This window comes from Hyaena hyaena, unplaced genomic scaffold, assembly GCF_003009895.1.
Source record: "Hyaena hyaena isolate Hyena2069 unplaced genomic scaffold, ASM300989v1 scaffold_107, whole genome shotgun sequence".
NCBI lineage: Eukaryota > Metazoa > Chordata > Mammalia > Carnivora > Hyaenidae > Hyaena > Hyaena hyaena.
In genome coordinates this window covers 2,090,972-2,116,334 of record NW_024080739.1, presented here as the reverse complement: position 1 = coordinate 2,116,334, position 25,363 = coordinate 2,090,972, and the positions used below count along the sequence as shown (strand labels likewise).

General features: G+C 42.0%; 1 protein-coding gene across 6 annotated transcripts in view; it reads left to right on the top strand.

Annotated features, from left to right (window-relative positions):
* The first annotated feature begins 206 nt into the window (after positions 1 to 206).
* NR3C1 (nuclear receptor subfamily 3 group C member 1) overlaps positions 207 to 25,363 on the top strand; it is a 125,943-nt gene continuing 100,786 nt past the window's right edge. For 2 of the 6 annotated variants that reach the window (XM_039236182.1, XM_039236176.1), the window contains exons 1-2: positions 1,947 to 2,317; positions 4,769 to 5,983. In XM_039236182.1, coding sequence (XP_039092113.1) covers positions 4,785 to 5,983 — 1,199 coding nt within the window. In that variant the 5' untranslated portion in view covers positions 1,947 to 2,317; positions 4,769 to 4,784. Of the gene's footprint in view, positions 331 to 1,041; positions 1,108 to 1,440; positions 1,518 to 1,946; positions 2,318 to 3,004; positions 3,018 to 4,768; positions 5,984 to 25,363 lie in introns of those variants that run through there. The other 4 variants (XM_039236177.1, XM_039236180.1, XM_039236178.1 and 1 more) reach the window with 4 other exon arrangements.

Genomic DNA, 25,363 nt, shown 5'->3' with positions numbered 1-25,363 from the left:
TTTGCCAAGATGGTGGAGCCGAGGCCGGGCCGGCGTCACCCTCCTTTACCAAGATGGCGGAGGACGGCTTCCGGCCCGCGCTTCCCCAATCCCCTTCAAGATGTCAGGGCAGAGGCGGCCACGGAGAGCGTCTGAGCGCCGCCTGAGGAGTGAGTGGCTGCTGCCGAACGCCGAGGCAGGGACTAGGTGGAGCGGCAGCAGCCTCCGCCCCCGTCGGGAGCTGGCAAGCGCTGTCACCTGTGGGGGCGCAAAAGTTACCGCCCCAAACCCTAAAGCAACACAGCACCACCTTTCCCCGAGTCACAAAAATCATAATATGTGTCGCACAAGGTAGGAAGCTGGGTCCGGGCAAAGCCCAAGCCCTCCGGCCGCGGCGAGCTGGGGGAGGGGGCTGGGGCGGGCGTCTCCCGCGCGGACTCCCCTAGCCCCACGCCCCTCTCCTCGGGGACAGGCCACGTGTTTCCCTCGGACTGAGGGGGAGGCGCGTAACGGGAACAGCTGGAGGGAGTTAAATGCTGACATTTTAAAGCTGCGTGTGTTTTGTTTTGTTTGGAGGGTAGGGGTCCCATGCGCACGAAAGGGTGGGCGGCGCCCTGAGCGGAGTGCAGCAAATGTCAAGATTCGGGTGAGGGTCCTCCACGGGAAACTTGGACACTGGCCCTGGAGGGGGGTGGAAGAAGAGGTCAGGAGTTTGCAGGGGAGGGAGGGCGTACTTTGCAAGCAACTTACTGTTTCGATTGCAACTTGCTTTTAGGCCTGCCACCCCCTGCTTTCCTTAAAAATAATAATAAAAAGTGCAAAGAAATTCAGCTCGCCGGAGGTTTTGCATTTGGCGTGCAACTTCCTTCAAGTGTGAGCGCGCTAGCATGGAGGGAGGGGTGGGGGTTGAACTTGGCAGGCGGCGCCTCCTTCTGCCGCCGCCGCCGCCGCCGCCGCCTCGCAGACTCGGGGAAGAGGGTGGGGGACTGAGCGCGGGGGAGGGTGGGTTCTGCTTTGCAACTTCTCTCCCGGTGGGAGAGCGCGACGGCGGCGGCGGCTGCAGACGGGGCCGCCCAGACGATGCGGCGGTGGGGGACCTGCCGGCACGCGACTACCCCCGAGTCGAGAGTATGTACGCACCGACCCCCTCCTCTCTCCTCCCCTCCCTCAGCCTCCCCAGAGGGCGTGTCTGGCTGTCCGGCCCCGAGCGAGGCCGAGACGCTGCGGCACCGTTTCCTTGCAACCCTCGTAGCCCCGTGCTAAGTGACACAGTTCGCGCAACTCCGCTCCGAGGCGGCGGCGCGGACCACTCCCGCGGCCCTGCTGCGGGCCGCGCCCCGGCCTCCCCCCACCCCCCACCCCGCCCCAGACAGCCCGCTGTCACCCGCAGGGGCGCTGACGGCGCCGGTCGCCGAGGGACTGGGCCAGCTCCGGAGTGGGTCGGGAGTCCCGCCGCTGGGCTGGGGCGGGAAGGAGGCAGCGAGGAGAGAAACTAGAGAAACTCGGCTTCCCTCCCAAGCTCGCCCCGGAGAGACCAGGTCGGCCTCCGCCGCCACCTCTCCCTTTTCCCGGAGGGTGGGGGGCGCGAGGAGAAGTCCCGCGCGCTCGGGGAGGGGGCCGCGGCGATGCCGGGGGCCGGGGGCGTGCGGGCGCCGTCGGGGCCCGGGTGGCGGGGGCCCGCGCGGAGGGCGTGGGGGCGGGGGCTGCGCCGCCCCTGCAGTTGCCGAGTGTCGCCAACAGGTTGCACCGTTCCCCGCCGCCGCTCGGCCCCTCGGGCGGGGAGCGGCCGGGGGTGGAGTGGGAGCGCGTGTGTGTGCGAGTGTGTGCGCGCCGTGGCGCCGCCTCCGCCCGCCCCCAGATCGGTCCCGCTCGCTTGCCGCGGCCGGGCGGCCCTTTCGTGTGTCCGCGCTCCCTCCCCTCCTCCTCCTCCTCCTCCTCCTCCTCCTCCATTTTGCGAGCTCGAGTCTGTGGAGCCCGAGTCACCGCCCGCCCGTCGGGGACGGATTCTAGTGGGTGGAAGGAGACGCCACAGTCGGAGCGGTCGGAGCGGCCGAAGCGGCGGGGCGCCGGGACTGAGGACGCGCGCCTGGGAGCCCGGGCTCGCGGGGACGGGCGCGGGGCGGGGGACTGGCTTGTCAGCCTGGAAATGGGAGACTTTCTCAAATAGGGGTTCTCCCCTCCCCTCCCCCCATGGAGAAGGGGGCGGCTGTTTACTTCCTTTTTTTAGAAAAAAAAAAATCTCTCCCTCCTGCTCCTCCTGCTTTCACACGCTAAGTTGTTTATCTCGGTTGCGGTGGGAGCTGCGGACGGTGGCGGGTGAGCGGCGCCCCTTCCAGAGGTAAGAGGTGGGAAGGGCTGGGGGCGCCGGGCCCGCGCGGGCGCTCGCTCCCCCGAGGTGCGGGCCGGGGACGCGAGGTCGGCTCGGGGGCCGCGGCGGGAGCCTGCAAACTTTTATTCGCCTCGGGGAGTGGGGGTGGGGGCTGGCGCGGGCCTGGTGACGGTGACGAAAGGGCAGCGCGCGGGTGACAGCGCTGGCCTCTTCCTCTCCCCCGGCCGCCGTGCCCGGGTCGGGTTGAGGGGGGAGGAACCTGAGCTCGGGGCGAGCGGAGCCTCTCCGAGCCGCCCGGCTTTCGGTCCTCCGCTTCCCGGGCGCGGAATTCTGGCGTCTCCGGCTCCCCGCGCCCCAAGTCCGCCCCGTCCGTGCCTTCCCAGGGGGCCGCCCAAGCCCGTGTGTGTGTGTGTGTGTGTGTGTGTGTGTGTGTGTGTGTGTGGTGAACGCCGAGCCGCGTCTGAATTCTCCTCTGCCGAATATTTCCACTCCGTCCTAGTGCGCCTGAGCGCGATCAGGGTTCCTGTCGAGGCTCCAGCGCGTCTCCTTTCTGGCGGGCGCGCAGGGTGTGTGTGTGTGTGTGTGTGAAGAGAGCGAGCGTGCGTGTGAGTGTACACACGCAGGGGGCTGACAGCCTGCAACTTGGAGACTTCGGCCGGGGCTGGCGTTATCTGGTAGAAGTGGGCGTGTCGGAGAAAGAACTCAACAGGTCTGGACACATTTCTCTTTCACCCTTGCACTTTTTTCTCTCCCGGGAGAGGGTTTATTCTTCGGCGCTTGGCATCCTTGCGCGCCTGACGCTTCTAAGTGGCCCCTTTTAGAAGAGGACCTTCCCTAGCCGGAATCCTGCTGTGGTCCAGCGCTCGTTTGACGTTTGGGGCCGCAGGCTTGGGAACCGCCTCCTTGTAGTACCACTTAAGACCCCTTGGCACCCGGTTCATGAAGGCCGGTGAATGTGACAGTTCCTTACGGTTTAAACTGGGGGATAAGCTGGTTTGAGTGATTGTTTCGTTTCGGGTTTTTTTGTTTTGTTTTTGGAGTATTGTTTTGGTTTCGAGTTGGAAGGCAGCTGTCAAAGTGGCGTGGAAATTCATTAGGCTCCGTTTGATACCTTGTGTTTCGAGATCGTTGTCCCAGAAACGCAGCGGAGGGGCGGGGAGATGAGCGGTTTACCCTTAAGATGGGTAGGGGTAGGTCCACAGCCTCGTCTCTACCTTCATCACACTGCACTTACCGTAAGGGCCAGTGAAGTTTTTGCTTCTTAAGGTCTCTCCGTACAGCAGAAGTTTCCTTCCATTGCATAGGATTTGACTGTATGTCCCAGATAGGTTATCAGAGCCCTGGGCTGCTTCTTAAAACGTCGTGATGCTAAACAATATACTAGCAATCTAATACTCTTCAGAACAGCCTCCGAATTGGAGTTGGTCAAGGTTTAGAATAGGAGAAAATTATTCTGAGCATTTCATTGGGTATTATTTTCTCTGGGTTTATATGAACGTGATTTCAGTTTTTTTTTTTTTTTCTGTTTTCGTACGTTGTTATATGCAAAGGGGAAAAAATCTGTTTAGGGAATGTTTCATGCTGAAGGTCTTCAGCGGTTTTTAAAAAATAGCTTCATTTAGAATCTATTATTTTGTAAGCGTTGACAGCTATATTTGCTGTATTTAAATAAGCTAAACTTGTAGCGAGAAGCTACTGCACTTTGTTTTGCTTTTTAAAATCCAAATTTTAGTTGGCCTATATAGAACATGTTTTATTTCCTATGTCCAAAATTTGAAGAAGGTAGGCACTTTGAAACAGACAGATGCAGTAAGAAATACCGGGTATATGGAAGTCCTTTTTTTGTGGTATTGGAAGATGAGCAGATCAGCATTGTTTATTTTTAAAATACAATGTGTAGAGTATATCAGTAGGTTGTACTAAAAGGTTTGCGTGTGTGACTAGCAGGTAGAAGGGCAGTTTGGGAGTGATTTGAAAGAGAATTCTATCATAGTAATTATCAAATTTTATGTGTATGGGTTCTCAGAAAAGCAAACAGCCTTGACTGAAAGGGAGTAGGAATTTTAATGATCGTACTCTTTTTAAATTAAATACTTTGACATTAATTTGAACCTTTAGGATAATCAGATGTAATGAGTTATAATGTCTGTGATTAACAAAGTTACAGTTCTGTGAGTGGCAGGATGAATAGCCAAGCTTAGTTTGATACAGTTTTGCCCTCTGCTGTGCAATTGAACTGCATTGTGCTTTTAAATGTGCCACAATGAATGGGGGCAGAAGATGCGGGTTTTTTATTCTGGAAGACAGAAGCTACTTTTAACAGGGAGTTAGCACGGTAGTTAACTAAAAGGTTCATTTTAACTGGCTCTTACTAATCAGATCACTGGGATAATGTGACTTTATAGCTTATTATGTCTTCCCTCCTCTTTCTCTTTCTTCCCCCTACCCCACCCCCGGTAGCTGATGATATTCTCTGATGGACTCCAAGGAATCATTAAGCCCCCCCAGTAAAGAAGAAATCTCTAGCAGTGTGCTTGGTCGGGAGAGGGGAAATGTGATGGACTTCTATAAAACCCTAAGGGGAGGAGCTTCTGTGAAGGGTTCTGCATCTTCACTGTCACTGGCTGCTGCTTCTCAGTCAGACTCCAAGCAGCAAAGACTTTTGGTGGATTTTCAGAAAGGCTCAGGAAGCAATGCACAGCAGCCAGACCTGTCCAAGGCAGTTTCACTCTCCATGGGACTGTATATGGGAGAGACAGAAACCAAAGTGATGGGAAATGACCTGGGATTCCCACAGCAGGGCCAAATCAGCCTTTCCTCTGGGGAAACAGACTTTCAGCTTCTGGAAGAAAGCATTGCAAACCTCAATAGGTCGACCAGTGTTCCAGAGAACCCCAGGAGCTCGGCATCCACTGCTGTTCCTGCTGCCCCCACAGAGAAGGAGTTTGCAAAAACGCCCTCTGACGTGTCTTCAGAACAGCAGACTTTGAAGGGCCAGACTGGCACCAACGGCGGCAATGTGAAGTTGTATACCACAGACCAAAGCACATTTGACATTTGGAGGAAAAAACTCCAGGATTTGGAATTTTCTTCTGGGTCCCCAGATAAAGAGACGAGTGAGAGTCCTTGGAGACCAGAGCTCTTGATAGACGAAAACTGTTTGCTTTCTCCTTTGGCAGGAGAGGATGATCCATTCCTTTTGGAAGGAAACTCGAATGAGGACTGTAAGCCTCTTGTTTTACCAGACACTAAACCTAAAATTAAGGATAATGGAGATCTGATCTTATCAAGCCCCAACAGTGTGTCACTGCCCCAAGTGAAAACAGAAAAAGAAGATTTCATTGAACTCTGCACCCCTGGGGTAATTAAGCAGGAGAAACTGGGCCCAGCTTATTGTCAGGGAAGCTTTTCTGGGGCAAATATAATTGGTAACAAAATGTCTGCCATTTCTGTTCATGGTGTGAGTACCTCTGGGGGACAGATGTACCACTATGACATGAATACAGCATCCCTTTCTCAGCAACAGGATCAGAAGCCTATTTTTAATGTCATTCCACCAATTCCTGTTGGTTCAGAAAATTGGAATAGGTGCCAAGGATCTGGAGATGACAACTTGGCTTCCTTGGGGACTTTGAACTTCCCTGGCCGATCGGTGTTCTCGAATGGCTATTCAAGGTAAGCCGGATAGTTTTCTGTTTTTTCAGAATGGACTTAAGATGGATTGATAGATTTAAATGTTCCACAGTTTGTTTGTTTTCCAGTGACTCCTGTGCTTTTTTCATGTGACTAAATTTTAAGCGGTCCTTTGAAAGGAGGCATGGTTGAAAGACCACCTAAGTGTTGTATTTGTACGTAAGCATTTCAGGTTTTCTCTGAATTAATGGCATTCAGTATCCCATTGGTCAGTAGTGGAAGATTTTATTTAAATTCAAAATAATGTTGCTCATTAACAGGTATCTTAAGTAAAAATTCTATAAATTCAAGAGGGCTTGATGTCTAATATTTTGTTTGTGTGCGTTTTAAAATACGCTGTTACATTAGATTAAAAAGTACCCTTAATACTTCACATAATCAAAAGTTGTGTGCTGTGTTTGTACACTTGTCAAATATTAGCTTGAGGAGATCAAAGGGTTAAAATTATAAGATGTACTAGTGAGCCTTTTCTTCAGACTGAACCTTCTGTGGAAGAATTTGAGTTTTGATATTGAGAAGGCAGTGAGCAGTGTACCTGACCATAGCCCAGGAGGTGGGACTTGCCCACTGGGTCCCCACCTAAAGTAGACAGGTGGTGTCTGCTGTTCAGTCTTTTTAAGAAAGGAATTAGTGTCAATATGGTGCAAAACACAGTATAACTTTCCAGAGTTCCTGCGAGATGTCAAACAGACACCTGATGGCCACCATTGTTAAGCTTCAATTCCCAGCCGTCATTTGATTTGTTCCTCTTTTTGCCTCAGACATTTATAAGTATACTGACATTTCCTTTTGACCTCAAAAAGGTCTGTTGAAATGGAATTACCAGGAAAAGATTCTAAACTGAGACGGATCTGTTGATAGGGGTTAAGTTCTCTCTCCTATATCCCTGCCCCCAATTCAGATAAATACCGAATTGTATATCACATTTTAAGTGTGGAGGAAATATAAAAATGTGACGGTAGGGACCCAGGATTGATTAATCAGTGGTGTTTTTTTGAAAGGCATAGTAGACAGTGATTTACTTGTACGTGAGCTTTTCAAGGGTGGGTTGCCTGCCTGCCTGCCTGCCTGCCTGCCTGCCTTCCTTCCTTCCTTCCTTCCTTCCTTCCTTCCTTCCTTCCTTCCTTCCTTTCTTTCTTTCTGTTAGTGGTATTCTTTGTTCCAAATAATTAGTCACTGAAGATTTTATTTAAAACTCTCTTTAAAATACTTATCCTGTTAAAGATCCATCTTAACACTGACGCGCCTCTTTCTGTCCTCTCGAAGGAGGAAGGTTTTCTTGTTCGGGAAAAAATTCAGACTTCGACTTGGGCTATGTTCTCTTCCTTTAATAGGCTTACTTGTTTCTTCTCGAAAGAAAAGAAAAATCTTGGTTCTTGTATGTCTTCATGTAAGCTGTATACTAATCTATTATATACATAATCTTTCATTTAGAATACCACTTCAGCTTTTTATTGTCATTCTGAATGGTAGGCTTAAAATGTTTTCAGTAAGGAAATTTGAGATGTTTCTTACTGCGTTAGTTGTGTTTCAATGTTAAAAGAAATGCTGTGTTTAAAATTTTTCAGTATCAAAATTTGGGGAATGTAATTAATGATTCAGGGTGTTTGGTTGTCGTGAAAGAGTAAGTGTAGTTGATTTGACTAAGCTGTCTGTAAGAAACTATTAGACTGAAATATTAAATATGTAATTGTACAGAGAAGCATAATATAAGGAAACTCTTGGGGATTATTAATGCATTTTGTTCTAGTAATTACCGTGGTACTGGTTTTTTTTTTGTTTTTTTTTTTTGTTGTTTTTTTTTTTTTACTGCAAAAAACATAGAACAAGACTTACCCATTTTTCATTCATGGTGAACTTTCATTAAGCCTTGTAAACTCTGGGATCTGCAGTAAGTCTTAGATAAACATAGATAACTTTAAATCATTAAAGATTATTTTAATGCCTTTTATAGGAATCGATGGCATGTAAAGTGCCTTCGCTTATTTTTAATTTGAGCCACGTAACAACCTTACGGTGATTAGCAAAGCAGTGATGATGTGGCTCTTTTGAGGTTATTTAGCAGCCATGGAAATTATTTTTATGCTCATGTGTGATTTGTAATTATAATCAGTAGTTTGTGTCCTAATGCAAAGGTATAATATATAGGAGAATTGGCTAACGTTTGAAAATTTTGTACCTTATGGCATTAACTTAACATGGGGAACTGTGATTACCCAGAACATAGCTTCTTCCGAGTAAGTTGCAACAATGTTTCTTTTCTCACCATCATTGAATTAGTCTATTGTTTCCGAACAACAGCTCTGATATAACTAAAATTGGTGGCTTTCTCTTCTCTATATATTACATGGTTCTGGCCAAACAATAGCTTTGAGCAGTGACTCAAGTGAGAACAGGTTGAGATCACAACTGTAGTGAATCCTGACTTTCTGACTTTAGATATAAAAATGCTGTATGCCACTAATAACTTCACTGGCATTCCTTTTTTCATTAAAAAAGAAAGCATAAATTAGACTTTTTAAGATGTCACTTAAAATTGCTTTTTCTCAAAATACCTTAAAGAAAAATACTTGACATGCTGTTTTGCCAGGGACAGTAACTCCTCATATGTCCCCATAGTTTAACATCCAGTTCACATTTATTTGTAAAATTATGACTATGCTGACTGACTATAGTGAAGTATTTTCTTTTTAAGAATTAATTTCCTTAAATGATAGCAGAACAGGAGAAAATTGAGTGATATTCAAAGACATTCTTTAAGGAAAACTAGCCATACTAACTGAATATGCGTCTTAAATACTGAAATTAGACAAATTGAGCATACACTTGTAACGCTGATGACAACACGTTTCTGCATAATTTGATTTTCAGCATTATTGCACTTACGCTGAAAGTTAATTAATGATGAAACTTTGGAAGAGAGGCAGGGGAGCGAATGGTTGTAGTGGAATTAGAGCTTTGACTGGGATTATGCTGAAACTTGAGAGTTAAATAATTGACCATTTTTTGAAGGGTAAGATTATTGAAAAGAGAGAATGATGGAGGATGAATTTGTAAAGTCAGGCTTAGGGACAGGTTAGGGCTCTAATTGACAAAGCTCTGAAAATTTATGTAGATTTTAATGTCTCTGTTAATTGCATCTATGTCTACATCTACGTCTTCCATAATGATATGGAAGACCTGTACAAAAACAGGTTGAGTGAAGCAGATTCTGTCCCTTTCTCTTTTTTTCCTATGAATGCTGTGCTGAATGCTTTCTCAGAAAAGGGACATAAGGAAGAGACTTTGTTTTGGTTATGGTTTACTCCTTTTTTAATAGACACTTGGTTTACTTCCTATTTCATGGTCTTTTTTGGGTTTAGTATTTCCAATATTCACTCATAGAATTTGATTCCTGAATGCTAAAGGAGATTTGCTTTAGGTATTTACATACTTATTTTTAGCTTTATGATAAGTATCTTTTTTCTTTAACACCTTACTTTATTATGGCTGTCTTAGTAAAAGAAAAAAAGATAAAACACAGTGTGTATTCAGGTGTGTCAATTTAGTCTAATGCCTCAGATACAGAAATGTGTGCTTAGCATGTGGTCAGGTTTTACTGAAATAACTTCTTAGGATGTTTTTTCAGCCATTCCATTATATTTGTAAAATTGCTAACATAATTTGTATTGTGATGCCGTTTTAGTTTTGTCTCTCCGTGTAACCGATATTTCAGCCAGACAACTTTAGATATATCATTGAAGGTTTATAAATTTTATGAAAAACTTCCTCTGAAACACACCTTGTGTAAATGTAGGTTAAGTGCAAATTGTATTAATAATGAAATTCATATGTGGGTGGAGATCACTGTAGGGGCCTTTAGAGATTTTAGTGGAGAGATTGGATCAAAAGAGTTTATTTTAGTATGAGTACCTAAAGTGAAAGAGAGTCCGTATTAATTGGTTGGTTATATAAGCCTTAATCCACTCTGGCCTGCAGGTCATTGAAATAGCCTCGTTGTTAGGAAATCTTAATTTACGTTAGATTTACAATAAGTCTGGGTCATATTTCTTAAAACATATTTTTTCTCACTTTAAAAGATCACACATAATTTTAATTTTAATTAGCACTCTGGTATAATGCAGTATTTACAGGTGTTTGCCAAGTTAATGGACACCTGCTTCCATAGTTCTGAGTCATGTAAAACATATATTGGTGAACTGTGTTGCACAAGAGTTTTCAAGAAATATTTTGTTGAATGAAGCTACATATAAAAACAATCAATTCCTGATTATTGACCCTTAGGGAAGAGTTTAAAAGGCTCTGCTTTCCTTGTCTCTGTAGTTTCCGAGAGCCAACTGCTTGCATTTTCTGTTGGTTTATTCAGCTTAGGTTTTATATTTTCTCAAGTAAATAAAAATATTCCTATGGAGCATTTGCATTTAAAGAAAGAACAGGTCTGTTTTCCATTTGAATTGTATGTGACCATTTCTATGCTGAACTGGATTAGAATGTGATTTTTAATGGTGATTTTTATCTTCATTTTACACATGAGGGTATAATTTTAGAAAACATAAACTGCTGTCTCTATTCCCCACTGCCCTCACAAATGTCCCTTAAATGCAGGATTTCCCATGGAGTTTGTGAATTATTGGGGGTGGTTGGAGAAGAAGGAGCCGAAGTATGGAATGGTGGAGTATAAGTTTAGAAATATCAAGAACGATTTCGAAAACCAGCAATTTGGATCAACTGTCATGAAATTCAGAGGACTAAAAATGAGAAATTTGGGGTTGTGTTTATGTACAAGGGAGTCCACTAACCAGAATTACAGTTTAGATTCTTTTATTTGAGGTAGAACTCTAAAGCCGAGTGTAGCAATATAGCCCGAAGTCTTTATAGGGTTACTTTGTTGTCTTTTGCTGTGCTTTATTACCAAAAAGAAAAAAAAGTTATGAAATAGACATTTTAATTCCATTTACATTATTCCAGCTAAGATCAAATCTATGTTTGTTCCATTTTTATTTGATCTGCTCTTTAATAAATGAAAATCGATTTACTACAATAGCGTTGAAATAATGATGATCTTAGGTTGATGGAACCAGTTTGTATTTACTAGTACACTTTTATGTTCACTGTCATCTGATAGGGAATGCAACCCTTTTCTTTCATCATTTATTTTCAGAGGCTGTGTGTTTTTCTGCTGGAATATTGAGGAAATTAAATTCTTATTCACCGGGACATAGATAGAATAAATTATGGGGTTCTGCAATTGCTAGATAGTCATTTAAACTATTTATATTGCAATATAGTCCTTAAAGCCAATTATTTTGAATGGAAGTGTGTCATCCCCTAATTTTATTTCTGGGCCAATTTAAATATTAATGAGTTATCTTTGTAGAGCTGCATGCTTAAACATACTTTTTTAGAGTAACTCAAATATTTTTGAGGCTTTCAAATACTTTTTGAGCCAGTTTGAAAATATTATTATAAGGCCGATAGTGTTTAGTAATGCAGTAAATTTAGTTAAAGTACATTTTCAGAATTTTTAAAAATCTTTTTATGTTTTATTTATTTCTGAGAGACAGAAAGGGAGAGAGAGAGAGAGAGAGAGAGAGAGAGAGAGAGCGAGTGAGCATGTGCAGGGGAGGGTCAGAGAGAGAGGGAGAGACAGAATCTGAAACAGGCTCCAGCCTCCGAGCTAGCTGTCAGCACAGAGCCTGACACGGGGCTTGAACCCATAAACCGTGAGATCATGACCTGAGCCAAAGTCGGACGCTTAACCAACTGAGCCACCCAGGCACCCCTAGAATTTTTTAAGTTCATGATATAAGGCACCAAATATATACATAAACATACATGTATATATGGTGAGAGAAAAGTTTAATGATGATTAGTTGTAGATGTTTATTTAGCACATTGTCTTATGTAAAGTTTTGTTTTTTAAGTTTATTTATTTTGAGAAAGAGTGAGTGAGTGGAGGAGGGGCAGAGAGAGAGACTCCCAAGCAGGCTCTGCACTGTCAGAGGTTCAAACTGATGAACTGTAAGATCATGACCAGAGCCGAAATCAAGAGTCAAAATGCTTACTGGACTGAGCAACCCAGGCTCCCTGGGAAATTTTATTTTTGTAATTAACATTTTGCACTCTCAACTTGAGTATGCCACATTTACGACATTTTGTTTTTTGCAACAAATGTTAACTTTTATCCCTTTTTATACTAAATAGAGCCTTTATTCTAGTTGTTTTCATAATTATCCATAATATTTAACTGTGGCTATTATGAAAGCATATTTGATAGCCAATTTTTTAAAGCTATTGTGAAATGACATCTAGTTTGTTCATGATTTATTATTTCATGCTATTGGGGCAGTGCAGTGACTTGTGACCTTATGATCATCACATGTTGAACACTAAAGCTGTACCGGTTTGTTACAGAGAGACTTTGTTGTTGTTTTCATGTTCTGTTGTTTTGTTTTGTAATTATTGGGGATAAGGGCTTCTTGAATTTTAAGATGATTTAAATTCCAATTTTGTGGCTTAAAAATAAACTTAAATTCCTTTTAACTTGATTCCATTATTTAGTAATAGAAATTGTAGAAAACAACTAGACTCACAATCAGAAGACCTGAGTTCTGAGGCTGAGCTGAGCCAGTCTTTGACCTCTAATGATTAGATATTGTGGAGTCAAAGTACTTTCCTTATAATTATATGTGAGTTATTTTCATAACGTGTGTGAATGTGTTTCTATTTCTACAATTTTACATTCCTTGTAACCAATCACTGGTGAAGGAGGCAGTGGGGTAGGGAATGGTGCCCTGAAGTTGGTTATTTGACTTTTTGTGTTCATGATCATGTACAAGACAACAAATGGACACAGATTTGGTATTTGTATAAGAATTAATGTCAGTGGTGGTAGATAGAAAACACTATGTCAATACTGTTGTCGGTAGAGCTAGAGAGGTGGGGCCCTTGGATTGTTTTATGTGTTAGGTACAGTGATTTCAGATTAGAGCTTAAAGGCTCTTGAGAGCTCATCTGCCCCCACCCTCTTATTTTAACAGGTGAGGAAATGAGACCCATAGGAAATGTCTAGAGAAATATTGCAGAATTAGTAGTGTTGCTGGGAGGACTGTCCTAATTCTCAGTTGTCTGAGTTCCCTAGCAGGCTTCTCTTAACATCCGGCCTCTAGTTCTAGACACGTGACACTTAATACAGATTAGCCAGGTGTTTATGAGAGTTGCTTGAATCAACTAGTTTGGCTTTAAAAGATGTACAATATCCACATTCTTAGGTATTTTTTTTAACCCTCTTCAGTGATGAGCATGGATTAGGTGGTGGCACATTAAGGGCTCCGTATACGTTCATCTCCTTTAAACCTCTGAGCAACCCATGGTGGTTCATAATTGTACTTTATTAAGTTTTTGATTCTGCCGTTATCTATGTAGTATCGAAGACCAGTGTTATTAACTTAGTTTTACAGGTGGGAAAATGAGACCTCGAGAGAGAAAAGAATAGTCCAAAAAACTGATCTGAAGGAGAGTATTTAAGACTGTGTTAGAAGTTTCCCGTGGTTCTTTCAGAGTTTTTATTTGTCATTTGTGCATCCTTAAACAATATATATAGGAAAAATGGGGTCAAGCTTCTGCTCTTGTAGCTTTTGTAGTCATTTGTAGCTTTCTGTCACAATTTCAGCTTCTGTAAAACAGTGAGAGCGCCCAGCATTTTTGCCTGACAGGATTTGTGCATGGATGTTTACTTTGAAAATTAAAAAGTACTATAAAAATTCAAGGAGGAGTTTTTAAAGCTCTGCCAAGTCTCCTGAGCTCAAACCAGCATGACCCGCATTGGCTAAGTACATGAGGACATCTGTGCTGGTGTTGGTATTTCCTATTCATGAGGCTCTAAGACTTTTCCAGCGTCTACTGTGTACAATCCTTCAAGCGTCATGGATCCCAATTTCATAGGGAAATTGGCTTTCATGGGCCAATAAAATTGTATTTACATTATTATTTTTTTAGTTTAGTTTTTTTTGTTAGCTTTTCAGTGCATTTAGTTGTTAATTAGGTATGTCATTTAAATTTGATAGCATGTTGATAACCTCGGCGACATTGTTAGGCTTTTATTAATAAATGCTAGAATGTCCCCCTTGATATTTTACTGTCTGGTATTCTTATAAAATCAAGCAGGCAAAGACTTATTAAAATTTCATTAAGAAGCTTTAATTTTCCTAAAAATGAAAATAAAGTTATTAGCCTTTTTTTCACATTTATTATACATAGCAAAGCTGTGAAAAGAGTTTCTGACTATATTGAATACCAGAGTTTATCCTAAGCGCATAAATCTGGATTATGTAACTTACTTGACTATATTTAATAGCTCTTTTATTGATCAAGTAGAAAAAAAAAACAAGCTAACAAATTTGATGGATTAAACCAAAGTTATAATTATCTCTTTTTTTTAATGTCACAAAGAACCAAATACAGAGAGAAGTTAAATGGGAGTTTAAAATGGTAAACATACCAATGTAAAATATAACTTAAGTTCATTGGCAGCTTTTTAAAAGGGAAACATTAAAAAATTTAATTAGAATTTGATGTGAAATTTGTCATCTGGAATCCAGCTGAGTTTATTAAGGACAAAGTGTGACTATACAATAGATAGATTTTTTTTTTCAACAGAAACCCAAAATGAATGTTGTATTTCTAAGCTTCTACCTTCGAACGCTGTATGTATTATTCTCCTTTTGAAATTGCCTTCAGACCCACCCTGTAAGCCATAAAAGAAAACTGGGCTGATTACACCATGGTAACACCTGAATGTTCTTTCTTAGTCAGAAAATGTATTTATTCCTTAGCTTGATCATTTATCTTTTACCTTATTTATGTGATTTCAAATGATTTCAGTATTTCCAGAAATACAGAAATTTAATCCTTTCCCACATTATAACATTTGTTTTCATTGAGGTTATTTAAAGTAACCCATGTAGGTATTTCTATAGATGTTTAAAGCTCTATCAAATATCCCTGGAGTAAATGGCTAGCCTCCCAAGGTGAGCAGTCAGAAATGGTTGGTGCTCAGTGGTTAAAGTCTGATTTGTTTTCTTGAAGCTATTTAGGAGCTTTATGTTAACAGCCTCTGTATTCTCTTTTCCTGACATAGTACAGAGAGAAAAAGATATTACTCCTCTCTAAACCTGATTTTTTTCATATTTATGGTCCAGTAAGGTGACTATCTTTCCCTTGGACTTGAAGGGAATTTGATGGTAGGAAATACAAACTAAATGTAACTTCTTACAAGTAATTCCTCATCTCCCCAAAGGCTTAATTTTGCATTCTAGTCCTCAGTGTATCAAGGAGTTAACTACCCGACAATCATTATGGCAAGAACAACTCAAAGTACACTAAAATTATTTACACCCATAAAATAGTTTAACAGAGTTAAAATTTCCAATACAAAATTCACATATTAATTTACATATTTTCTCTTATTCCTTATAATCTGAAAAGAAATGTCCTGCTTGGAGTGAAAGTAATTTTAAAAATTCAGTGAATTTTGGTTGTCACTATTTTGTAAATTTAGTCATGTTTATTATTTACAGAATGCTAAGATTAGAATAGATCCTGGCCTTTGAATTCATAGACTTATGCAGTGGCATTCATAATAGGATATGCCTTTTATAGCCATTCTTTTATATTCATTTTTCCTATTAGGTAAAAAAAAAAAAAAGTTTCTTATCACTAAGCAGTGACTAAGGTCTGGTGTCCATGCAGTCTATGGGTACTAAATTTTAAATATAATAAGTACTCTGAAGGGGAAGTTAAGAAAAATAGGTGAAACAATCTCTAATGCCATACATGAGGGATGAGTGACCCTTTAATTGATGATGTCATTTAACAGAAGTGCTTTGCAGCTACCATGGACATAATTAAATGAGGAAACAGCAAATGAAGCTGGGGGGAAAAGTTAAAACTCCGAAACCAATGGATAAAGAAAATGAAAGTTCTAGATCCCAGCTCCAGCACCCAGTTACATTTGGTATTTCCGGGCCCACATGTCTCTGTATGTGCACTGGGAAATCCTCAATAAGCAGCCTAGCCACATTGTGTTAATAAGAGAAAGAACTCTAAAGGCATGTTCTGGGAGAGGAGGTCTTGAAGATGAATGGATTGGGAGATTTACCAAACCGTCTCTAAGATCCTTCCAGCTGACAAGCAGCAGCAAACGTCTGTGGAGCTGGGCAGAAGGCATACTGAGACAGGATGAAAACCCCCAACCCCACCCAGCAATCTGGTGATGTTCTGGTTACCGTTATACCTGTTCCACGCCCCACCCCCTGGTAATTGGCTCTTTGAAACATGCACTTGAACAATGTTAAACTTTTCCTCAAGAAGGCATGACTGAGGCTTCATAGAGTAAAGTGTGTGGATGAATGGGAGTTGATTCTGTTATTTGGAAAAAAGAAGCGGTGGGGGATGGGGGGTGGCTGGGCTGGTATCAAGGAGCGTGAGACAGAAGAAGGAAAAGGTGGAAAGAATGAGCTGATCAGACAAGGACTGTGTAGTTAGGAATGAGCCAGCAGGAGAGTTCAATCACTTGTGGAGGAAACTGATATATATACACACAGTCATTCCATATCTTATGTGATACAAGACAGGGAGAAAATAGATTTTCACCCTTAGTGCACAGCCTAAGATGATGCACCCTTGGTGTTAGATCCCTTTTTTCTAGTCACCTAAGGATATCTCCTTACTCTTCTAGAAGCATAGTCCTTTTTCTGGATTCCCTGTGCAAGAGTCCAACCTTAAGGAATTTTTGCTCAGAATGTTCTGGCCCCAGATACCCACATTGTTATCAGTCATTTTTCACATTCAGTCTCTCACTTTATTTAGGTCTCGAGAGACCTAAATGTCAGCTCCCTAAGAGACCACCTCTGACTGCTCTATCTGAAATAGTAGCATCTTTCACACAGTTTCCTTCCCTTCCATGTGAGATAGATTGTGTCTTGTCCACTTACCTGCAAGAATGTAAGCTCCAGGAGAGCAGCGATGATGAGAGCCTTGCTTACTCCTTTGTGCCAGCAAGTGGAAGAGTGTCTAGCACATAGTAAGACCTCAGCAAATACACGTTGAATCTATGAATAAACAAAATTGACACAGAGACCAAGACGATGTGTAGGGATGGAATGTGCTTCTGTCTTTGAAAAGGAAATATCAGCTGACAGTGAGTATCACTAAGAGGCATTGGTAGTACAGGTTATCCCCTCCAAAGAGGAAATCGGTTTTAAGATGGACATGTGTTTTTGTATACAGAGTCACAATACACTAAGCAAATGTGTTTTTAATTGTCGACATCCTGTAAATTTGCTTTATAACTTTGAAATGAACTGCTTTTCTATTTTTTTTTTTTTTTGTGAATGAACTGGTTTTCCAAGTTTCTTATAACTCTGGTACATTTACCATTGAACAAATTAGGGTAGCCAAAGCTTGGAAATAAAGTTTGAGGTTTAGTTTTGCTTATCTTATTAAAGATTATGAGCTTAAAATTTTTTTAATGTTTATTTTATTTATTTTTGAGAGAGAGAGAGAGAGTGAGCAAGCGAGGAGGGTCAGAGAGAGAGGGAGACACTGAATCCAAAGCAGGCTCCGGCCTCTGAGCCGTTAGTACACACCCCATCATGGGGCTCAAACTCATGAGCCCGGAGATCATGACCTGAGCAAAGTTGTCCCCTTAACTGACTGAGACACGCACGCACCCCCAAAAGCTATCCTCTTTATGTTTTTCAGTTGTATAAGAATTAGGGTTATTGTAGCAGTATCTAATACACACATTTATGTTGACTCATCTAGAAGGTCAGGCAAGAAACTGATTCGCCCATTTTTCATGTTGAGTGTGTGCAATTACTGACCACTCAGAAAGGTAGCTTATTTTTGCTTGAATTCTAAATTACCTTTCTCCAGCTTATTTATGTTTCAGATTTGACTGACTCTATGTATAGTTTTGACTTATTCTACCTATAGTATACTTCAGCTGTTCGAGAGGTTAGTAATCTTTCTACTAAGAGTTGTAGGAGGGTTCAGCCTAATATGGTCAAGACAGTGACAGAAAAGAGAAAATGCAAGGTAAGTACTATTATCTAAAGCTGGAAAATCAGATGAGGTCATTTAAGAATGAACTGCTTCAGGGTTTAGGAAAAAGAGGGGAGGGCCAAGGACAAGGCTCTGGAAGGCATCCAAAGAGAGCAGCCACAAAAGATACTGAAGGGCTTGAGAATTAGGAGGCAGCAGGTTTAAATCTGGGCAAGGACGGAGTAGTTCATGCTGTCAAGTCAGCTGTGGTAGAAGAGAACAGGGTATCCTAAATATGAGAAACTTTTATTGAAGACGATCCTCCAGATATGTACACATTCTGAGAAGTCAGAGAGAAGCTGTGAAATCCTATAAGGAACAATAGCACTAGTGATGAGTTTGTAATGTTCTTGTTTTAAAGAAGAAGCCCTATGTTGGAGAGCCTAATCAGTTTCTGAAATGTAGGTTAAAATATTGAAGTGGACCACAGAGACCTGAAGACGGAGTTAGGGGTAAGGCACGAAGGCTAGAAACCAGGAGGAGATTTAAATTTCTGTTCCGCAAGAAGCAAGCACAATGGGCGCCTGGGTGGGACTCATTCGGTTGATTAGTGGGATGAAACATGCTTGGGATTCTATCTCTACCTCCCTCACTGCCCCCCCGCCCCAATAAATGAACTTTAAAAAAAAAGTCAGCACAACAGAAAACAAATCTGGCCGTCCCTTAGTTTGAACTCCTATCAGCTCAGTAGTCTCTTGTTTTCTTAGTTTTTTCCTTTCCCTTCTCAGTCCTTCTGAACCAGTACTGCCAGGTTAATCTTCCTTCAACACTGCTTTCAGTATTCTTCCCTAAGCCAAAAATGTCTGTGGTTCTGTTGCTCATGGCGTAGTGGTTCTGTATGTTCTTTCCACTGCAACTCTTATGCCAAATGTGGCACATGGCAAGGAGCTGTAGGAATACTCCAGAACTCTTGGAGGATTTGCGTTACGCACAGCTTCCTACAACTCTGTGCTGCTCTGTCTTCTCCAGGAAAGCATATCTGAGTCTAAGTGAATTTACAGCAACTGTGGACTGTTGCTTTTTAAATTGTTTTTATTTATTATTATTCATGGGGCACCTCAGTGGCACAGTCAGTTAAGCTTCCGACTCTTAATCTCCATTCAGGTCATGGTCTCACATTTTGTAAGTCTGAGCCCTCCGTTGGGCTCCATGCCATCAACACAGAGCCTGCTTGGGTTTCTGTCTCTCCCTCTCTGCCCCTCTCCTGATTGCTCAGGCACTCTCGCTCTCTCTCAAAATAAATAAACTTTAAAAAGTTACTATTATTTTTCCAAATGCCCTTCCAAAATTTGCAAAAATGTATTCATTCACTTCAGTAAAATTATATCAAGAAAACGTTGATCTATAAATAAACATCTTCTTATCGCCTCTTTTTCCCCTATTCTTCCTCCCATTCCTGCCCGTGTCCCCTTATCTGGCACAGGTCTGTGTAATCCTAGAAACACAAACACACACATGCAAGGTATTCTGGGCTGTTTGCTGGTAAATAAGAACAGAATCCTCATACACCAGTTTGCAGCTTACTTTTCTCACCCAACAATCTCTGAACCCCCTTCCAGATCGGCAGATCTGGGTCACATTCTTTCATCGTCATACAATATTCCATTCAGGTTGTTTAAAGATTTTCGCCACTACAAACAAGGTTCCAATAAATACCCTTTTCTGTGAACACTTAAAGTGTAGTAACTTTGTTTCTTAAAAAAAAATTTTTTTTTTATGTTTTTATTTCTGAGAGAGAGAGAGAGACAGACAGACAGACAGACAGCATGAGCAGGGGAGGGTCAGAGAGAGAGGGAGGCACAGAATCTGAAACAGGCTCCAGGCTCTGAGATGGCTGTCAGCACAGAGCCCGACGCGGGGCTCGAACCCACGAACTGTGAGACGATGACCTGAGCCAAAGTCAGACGCTTATCCCACTGAGCCACCCAGACACCCTGTAACTTTGTTTCTAAGCATAGATTCCTCCCAAGGTCTGGTTGCTGAGTCAATGGTATATATATTTATTTCCAAATTGCTTTTCACAGGGATTACAGCAAACCACAGTCTAAACTGGCAGCATTTATATGTTTTTTACAATGAAAATACAAAAGTGATTACTACTAAAATTTTTGCCGCAAGTCCTAAAATTGATCACAACATAGCAATGTGCCATGTGATGGAACTGAGGTCTGTTGTGGTCTGAAATTCAGGCTCCTCTCTGCCTTAATACCGTGTAGCCTTCTAGACCAGTTTAATGCTCACTTATTTCTACACTTTTCATTTATGTGCTACCTGATATATACTGCTCACCATACAGTTCATTATGCCTAGCTCTGTAATTAGCACATAATAGGCACATAGTAAATATTAAATTAATAGTCGTCTTTGTATATTTCTTTAAAAAAAAAAAAAGGTTTAGAGCACACATGTGCATGAGTTGGGGAGGGACAGAAAGTGAGAGAGAGAGAAAAAAAAAAAGAATCTCGGGCGGGCTCTGTGCAGCCCAATGCAGAGCTCCATCTCACAAAATGTGAGATGATGACCTGAGCTGAAATCAAGAGTTGGATACTTAACTGGCTGAGCCACCCAGGCGCCCTGTCCATGTATATTTCTGCTTGAACTCTTGTACTAGATCCATCCTGAAGGACAAGGACTGTTTTCCCCACACCCCTGGCGCATAGGATACTCACTTTAGGTTGTGTCTTTGAACAAAGAACCATATAGAAGAGGAAGCAGATAGCATGGCTTTGCCTTTAATCATATATTTTGCCCATTTAAGGGCAAATTGGAACTGTAAGAATCCAGTAACAGCCATAAGAACAGCACTTATGCTGAGCTTGTTACAATATGTGAGGTGCAGTTCTAGTTGCAAAGAATGGAGCGGTGAGCAAAGCTATGTTGTCTCTGTCCTTGTTGAGCTTCTGGTCTGTGGATGTTACATTTAAAAGATTTGTAGGTGGGGCGCCTGGGTGGCTTGGTTGGTTAAGCGTCCAACTTGGCTCAGGTCACGATCTCACAGGCTGTGGGTTTGAGCCCCGCGTTGGGCTCTGTGCTGACAGCTCAGAGCCTGGAACCTGCTTCACATTCTGTGTCTCTCTCTCTCTCTCTCTCTCTCTCTCTCTCTCTCTGCTCCTCCCCCACTTCCTCTCTGTCTCTCAAATTAAAATAAAGACATAAAAAATTAAAAAAAAAAAGGTTTGTAGGAAATATTAAAACAGTGGTAGCCAATTTCAGCCTCTTTCCAACAGAGGCTATAGAGTATTTATCCATTCCTTCCATGCCTGCTCTGCCAGGGGCAGCCAGACCTTTGCTGAGGGGTGGCAAACGCACCCGGATAACTGCTCATGGATACTAGGCCTGTTGCCCAAACCTTTTCTGTACCCGTGTCTAGAAGCAAAGAGGAATAGATAGAGTGGTTAGTGTATATACCCCAAAGGCATTCCTTCTTAGGAGAAGGTGGCACTTCTCCGTATCCAACACACACACCACTGAGGAGTGTGTTCCCTGTCACAGAATCCTAGAATTCCAACTGGAGCCAGTCTTGATATCCCATCTGTATTTTTCACCTGAGGAAACTAAGGCCTAGTTTGATTAGGACAGTACTGTGGGTCAGAATTCGGACTGCAGTCAGAGTGTGTGGGTATGAATCTGTTTAACAGTTCTGTGGCCTTAAGCAAGTTCATAATCCTGTATATTCTTGTTTCTCTTGCCCTTAAAGCAAACACAGTGAAATAGTGCATATAAACGGCCTAGCACAGTGTCTGGTGGTTATAAACGTTACTGTTATTTTGGTGACATGATGAGATAACTCCTTGATGTCAGAGTTGGAGCTCGAGAACTCTGCATTGTTCCATACCTACCACCCTATTCTTAAGCTTTTTTTTTTTTTCATTAACTGATAGTTCAGCTGGCTTCAGTATGATCTTTCACGCTAAGTAATTACAGTTATGTAATGGAGACTTTAACCTCCGGCACCTTTATCAGATTTTTTTTGACCATAAGTTTGGGGAGGAACTGAAAAATGCGTATGTGATGGGTATTTTGTTAAGATGCATCCTGAGTGCTTCCTGTCTGGCTTTCTCCCACTCCTGCAGGCTTCCCGCCCCCCCCCCCCCATCCTCACCAGTGTTCCTCTTATACTACTTGAAGCTTTTAGGAACCTGATTAAGGTAAATTACAGGCAATGTCTGAAGAGGAGCAATCTTCTCATTTCTTGACAAACTCTGGGGGCAGTATGAGTTCATTGCTCCTGTTTGATCTCTTTGTGTATCTTGGACTTCGACTTAAAGAGAATATTAACTTTCTGAGAGTCATATTACAATACACAGGTTCTACGTCTTCAGAGAAGAACTTCAAAATAGTGTTTTTTTATGATTCAGTCTGAATTAAATCCCACAGTGAAAAGGACTTTCTGGATGTAGATTTTCAAACACACAATTGTTCATGTCCATAGCTAAAGTTACTACATATTACTGAAGCACCTTGCAGGTTCTTGAATTGATCAAGTCACATGTTTCAACCTTATTTTGCAAATTTAAGTCACATAATTAAGGATTCATTGAACACCTCTCCTATTTTAATATCAACAGGAGTGTCCATGTTGAGTCCCATCTTTTAGAAATAATTTGATATTTAACTTTGTTCAAAGTGTTTGCTTGATAGTTGTGTCAAGTAGTATTTGCTCTATAACACACCACCCCAAAATTTAGGAGATTTAAATAAGAACCATTTATTATTTGTCATGAGTCTACAGGTCAGTGGGCCAGTTCTCTTGAACCGGCCAGGCTCACCTGATGTCAGCCAGGCCCAGTGTGTCTGTGGCAGCTGGCTGGTTGACCATGGCAATGAAGGCTGACAGCTGCGTCTCATTTTCCAGCAGGCTCTCCAGAGCTTGTTCACAGCACAGCAGCAAATATCCAAAAGAACCAGCGGAAGCATGGAAAGCTTCTTAAGGTGTAGGCTTGGAACAAGTCTTATTTCCACATGTTCAGTTGGTCAAAGCAGGTCACAAGACCAGTCTGCATTCAGGAGATGGAGGAGCTGCAAAGATACACTGCAAAGGCATATGACTGTTCAGAGGGGTTGGGGGAGTCCTTTTTTTTCTTTCTTTCTTTTTTATTTTGGCCCTCTGTCACAATTGTTATAGGATCTGGTTCATTTGAAATTCTGAACTTTTGGTTGTTGATTTTCTGATTGCTTATGAAATTTTCCTAGGGTGGAAAAGCAGAGCCAGTATGACCAAAAGGATAAAAGTTTGGAATTTAGAGACTAACTGGGGTTCAAATTCCAGCTCTATTACTTATTTCTGCACAAGTTATTTAATCTCCTGGGTAGGCACTTCATAATGGTTGATGCACCTGAACTTCAGATTCTTCATGAGTAATTTATTAAAAAGAAAGGGCTAGGCATCTGCTAAGTACTTAAATAATTGCTTTTATTCATGCAAAATAGAAGAAATTGCTTTTATTCCCATTTCCCAGTCAAGATGCCAGACTTAGTCATTTCCTTAGAATTAAAAGAAAGGAAAAGTGTGTTAGGAAAGAGGACTAATTGACTAATTATGGCCTCAGAATGAACTGACTACTTGCTGGGGGTATTTTCCTGTAAGAAAAGAATGGCTGAGACCCATGGTTAAGAAATAAAAAGGCATGGGTCTCCTTGGGTAGTCATCACTATGATTCATGGAATGAGAGTTGAAACATAAAATATAATCCAAATCTAGATTTTATTTTATTTTGTTTTTTATTTTTAATTTAATTTAATTTAATTTTATTAAGAATTCTGGCCCCTCAAACTGTAAGAGACTCTTAAATACTGAGAACAAACTAAGGGTCGATGGCGGGTAGGGGAGAGGGGAAAATGGGTGATGGGCATGGAGGAGCGTGCTTGTCTGGATGAGCCCTGGAAACCAACTTGACAGTAAACTGTATTAAAATTTAAAAAACTCTGGCCCCTCTTAGACATACTAGGTGTCTTAACCTAGATTCGGGATTTGTTACACCTACAAATCACTTAATTTTCCCCATCCTACTAGTAGGAAATGGAAAAGGTCACAACACAATACTCACACAAAGAGCATAATATTCCAGAATCTGGGTAATCAGAAATGTTAACTGTAGTTCTTATTGCCTCTCTCAGGAGAGGTCCTATGTAGGTGTGCTCAAAGAATTGAGAACCGGACTGAACCATCTCTGGTGTTAGCTACTCATGTGACCCCGAGCAAGTCAGTTGATATTAGCACCATTGATCCCTTTCATGTTGATAATTGCACTCTATTCATAGAAAGAAAGGTTGGGTACACTTTTTTGATTAATGGTAGATAAGATATTTTAGTGTGGACAATAAAAGTCTGTGACTTAGAAGCTGTAGTGGTTTTTATTTATTTTTTAAAGATTAAACTGATCTTTATGGATTTCAGTCTTTGCTGTTGCTGTTTTTTGTTTTTTGGGGGTTTTTTTGGTTTTGCTTTTTTTGGTTTTTGGGTTTTTTTTTAAATCAACATTTCCCATTTCATTTCTTACAAAGACCATTTTCAAATGTAAAAAAGGTGAACTTCATCTTCTCCAAACATATTTAACATGCAGGATATTTTCCCAGAATGTGCATTGCTAATTTCATGTTCCTACGTGTTTGCAAAAACCAACAAAAATAGACCATGCTGAGAAAGGAACTTTAGTTTAGAAGGATAGTTAATTGGAAAGAAGAAAAATTTGACAAGCAAGTAAAGTTCAGTGCTAGAAGGAGAAGTCACAAAGAGATGTCAGTAGAAGAGTGTTTTTCCCAATATCACCCCAATATCACTTGTTTATGACGGGTCAACAAATGCATTACTGAGGACCTTCTGCCTGTTGAGTGTGGTACTCTGTGCTCCAGGGAAGAAAGAGAAATCAGAAGTTCTTACTGATCTCAGAGGAGCTTGCATCTGGCTGGGGAGACATGGTGCCAGATCCATGAAATAATTAAGAAACAATTAGCTGTGACAGGTGCTGAAGCATCTTCAGGAGGTCACAGACTGGTCAGGCAAGTGTGGGAGAAGGGACAGCCTAGTATGTTGTCAGGTGGTTCTTGCTTACGCAGATCCTTCCTCTTTGTGGGTCAAGTCCTGTCCCAGGCACACAGCTGCTCCCTAGATAGAGCCCTAAAGCTGGCTTGAGGCACGTGCCAAAATCTACCACAGAGTTATGGCCTTTGTGTGTGGGGTATCCCCTTCCTTCCCCTCCAGAACAAGGGATTTGGTGCCCTCCCAAACCTACTTTGTTTTGGTGGCCTATTAAAAAG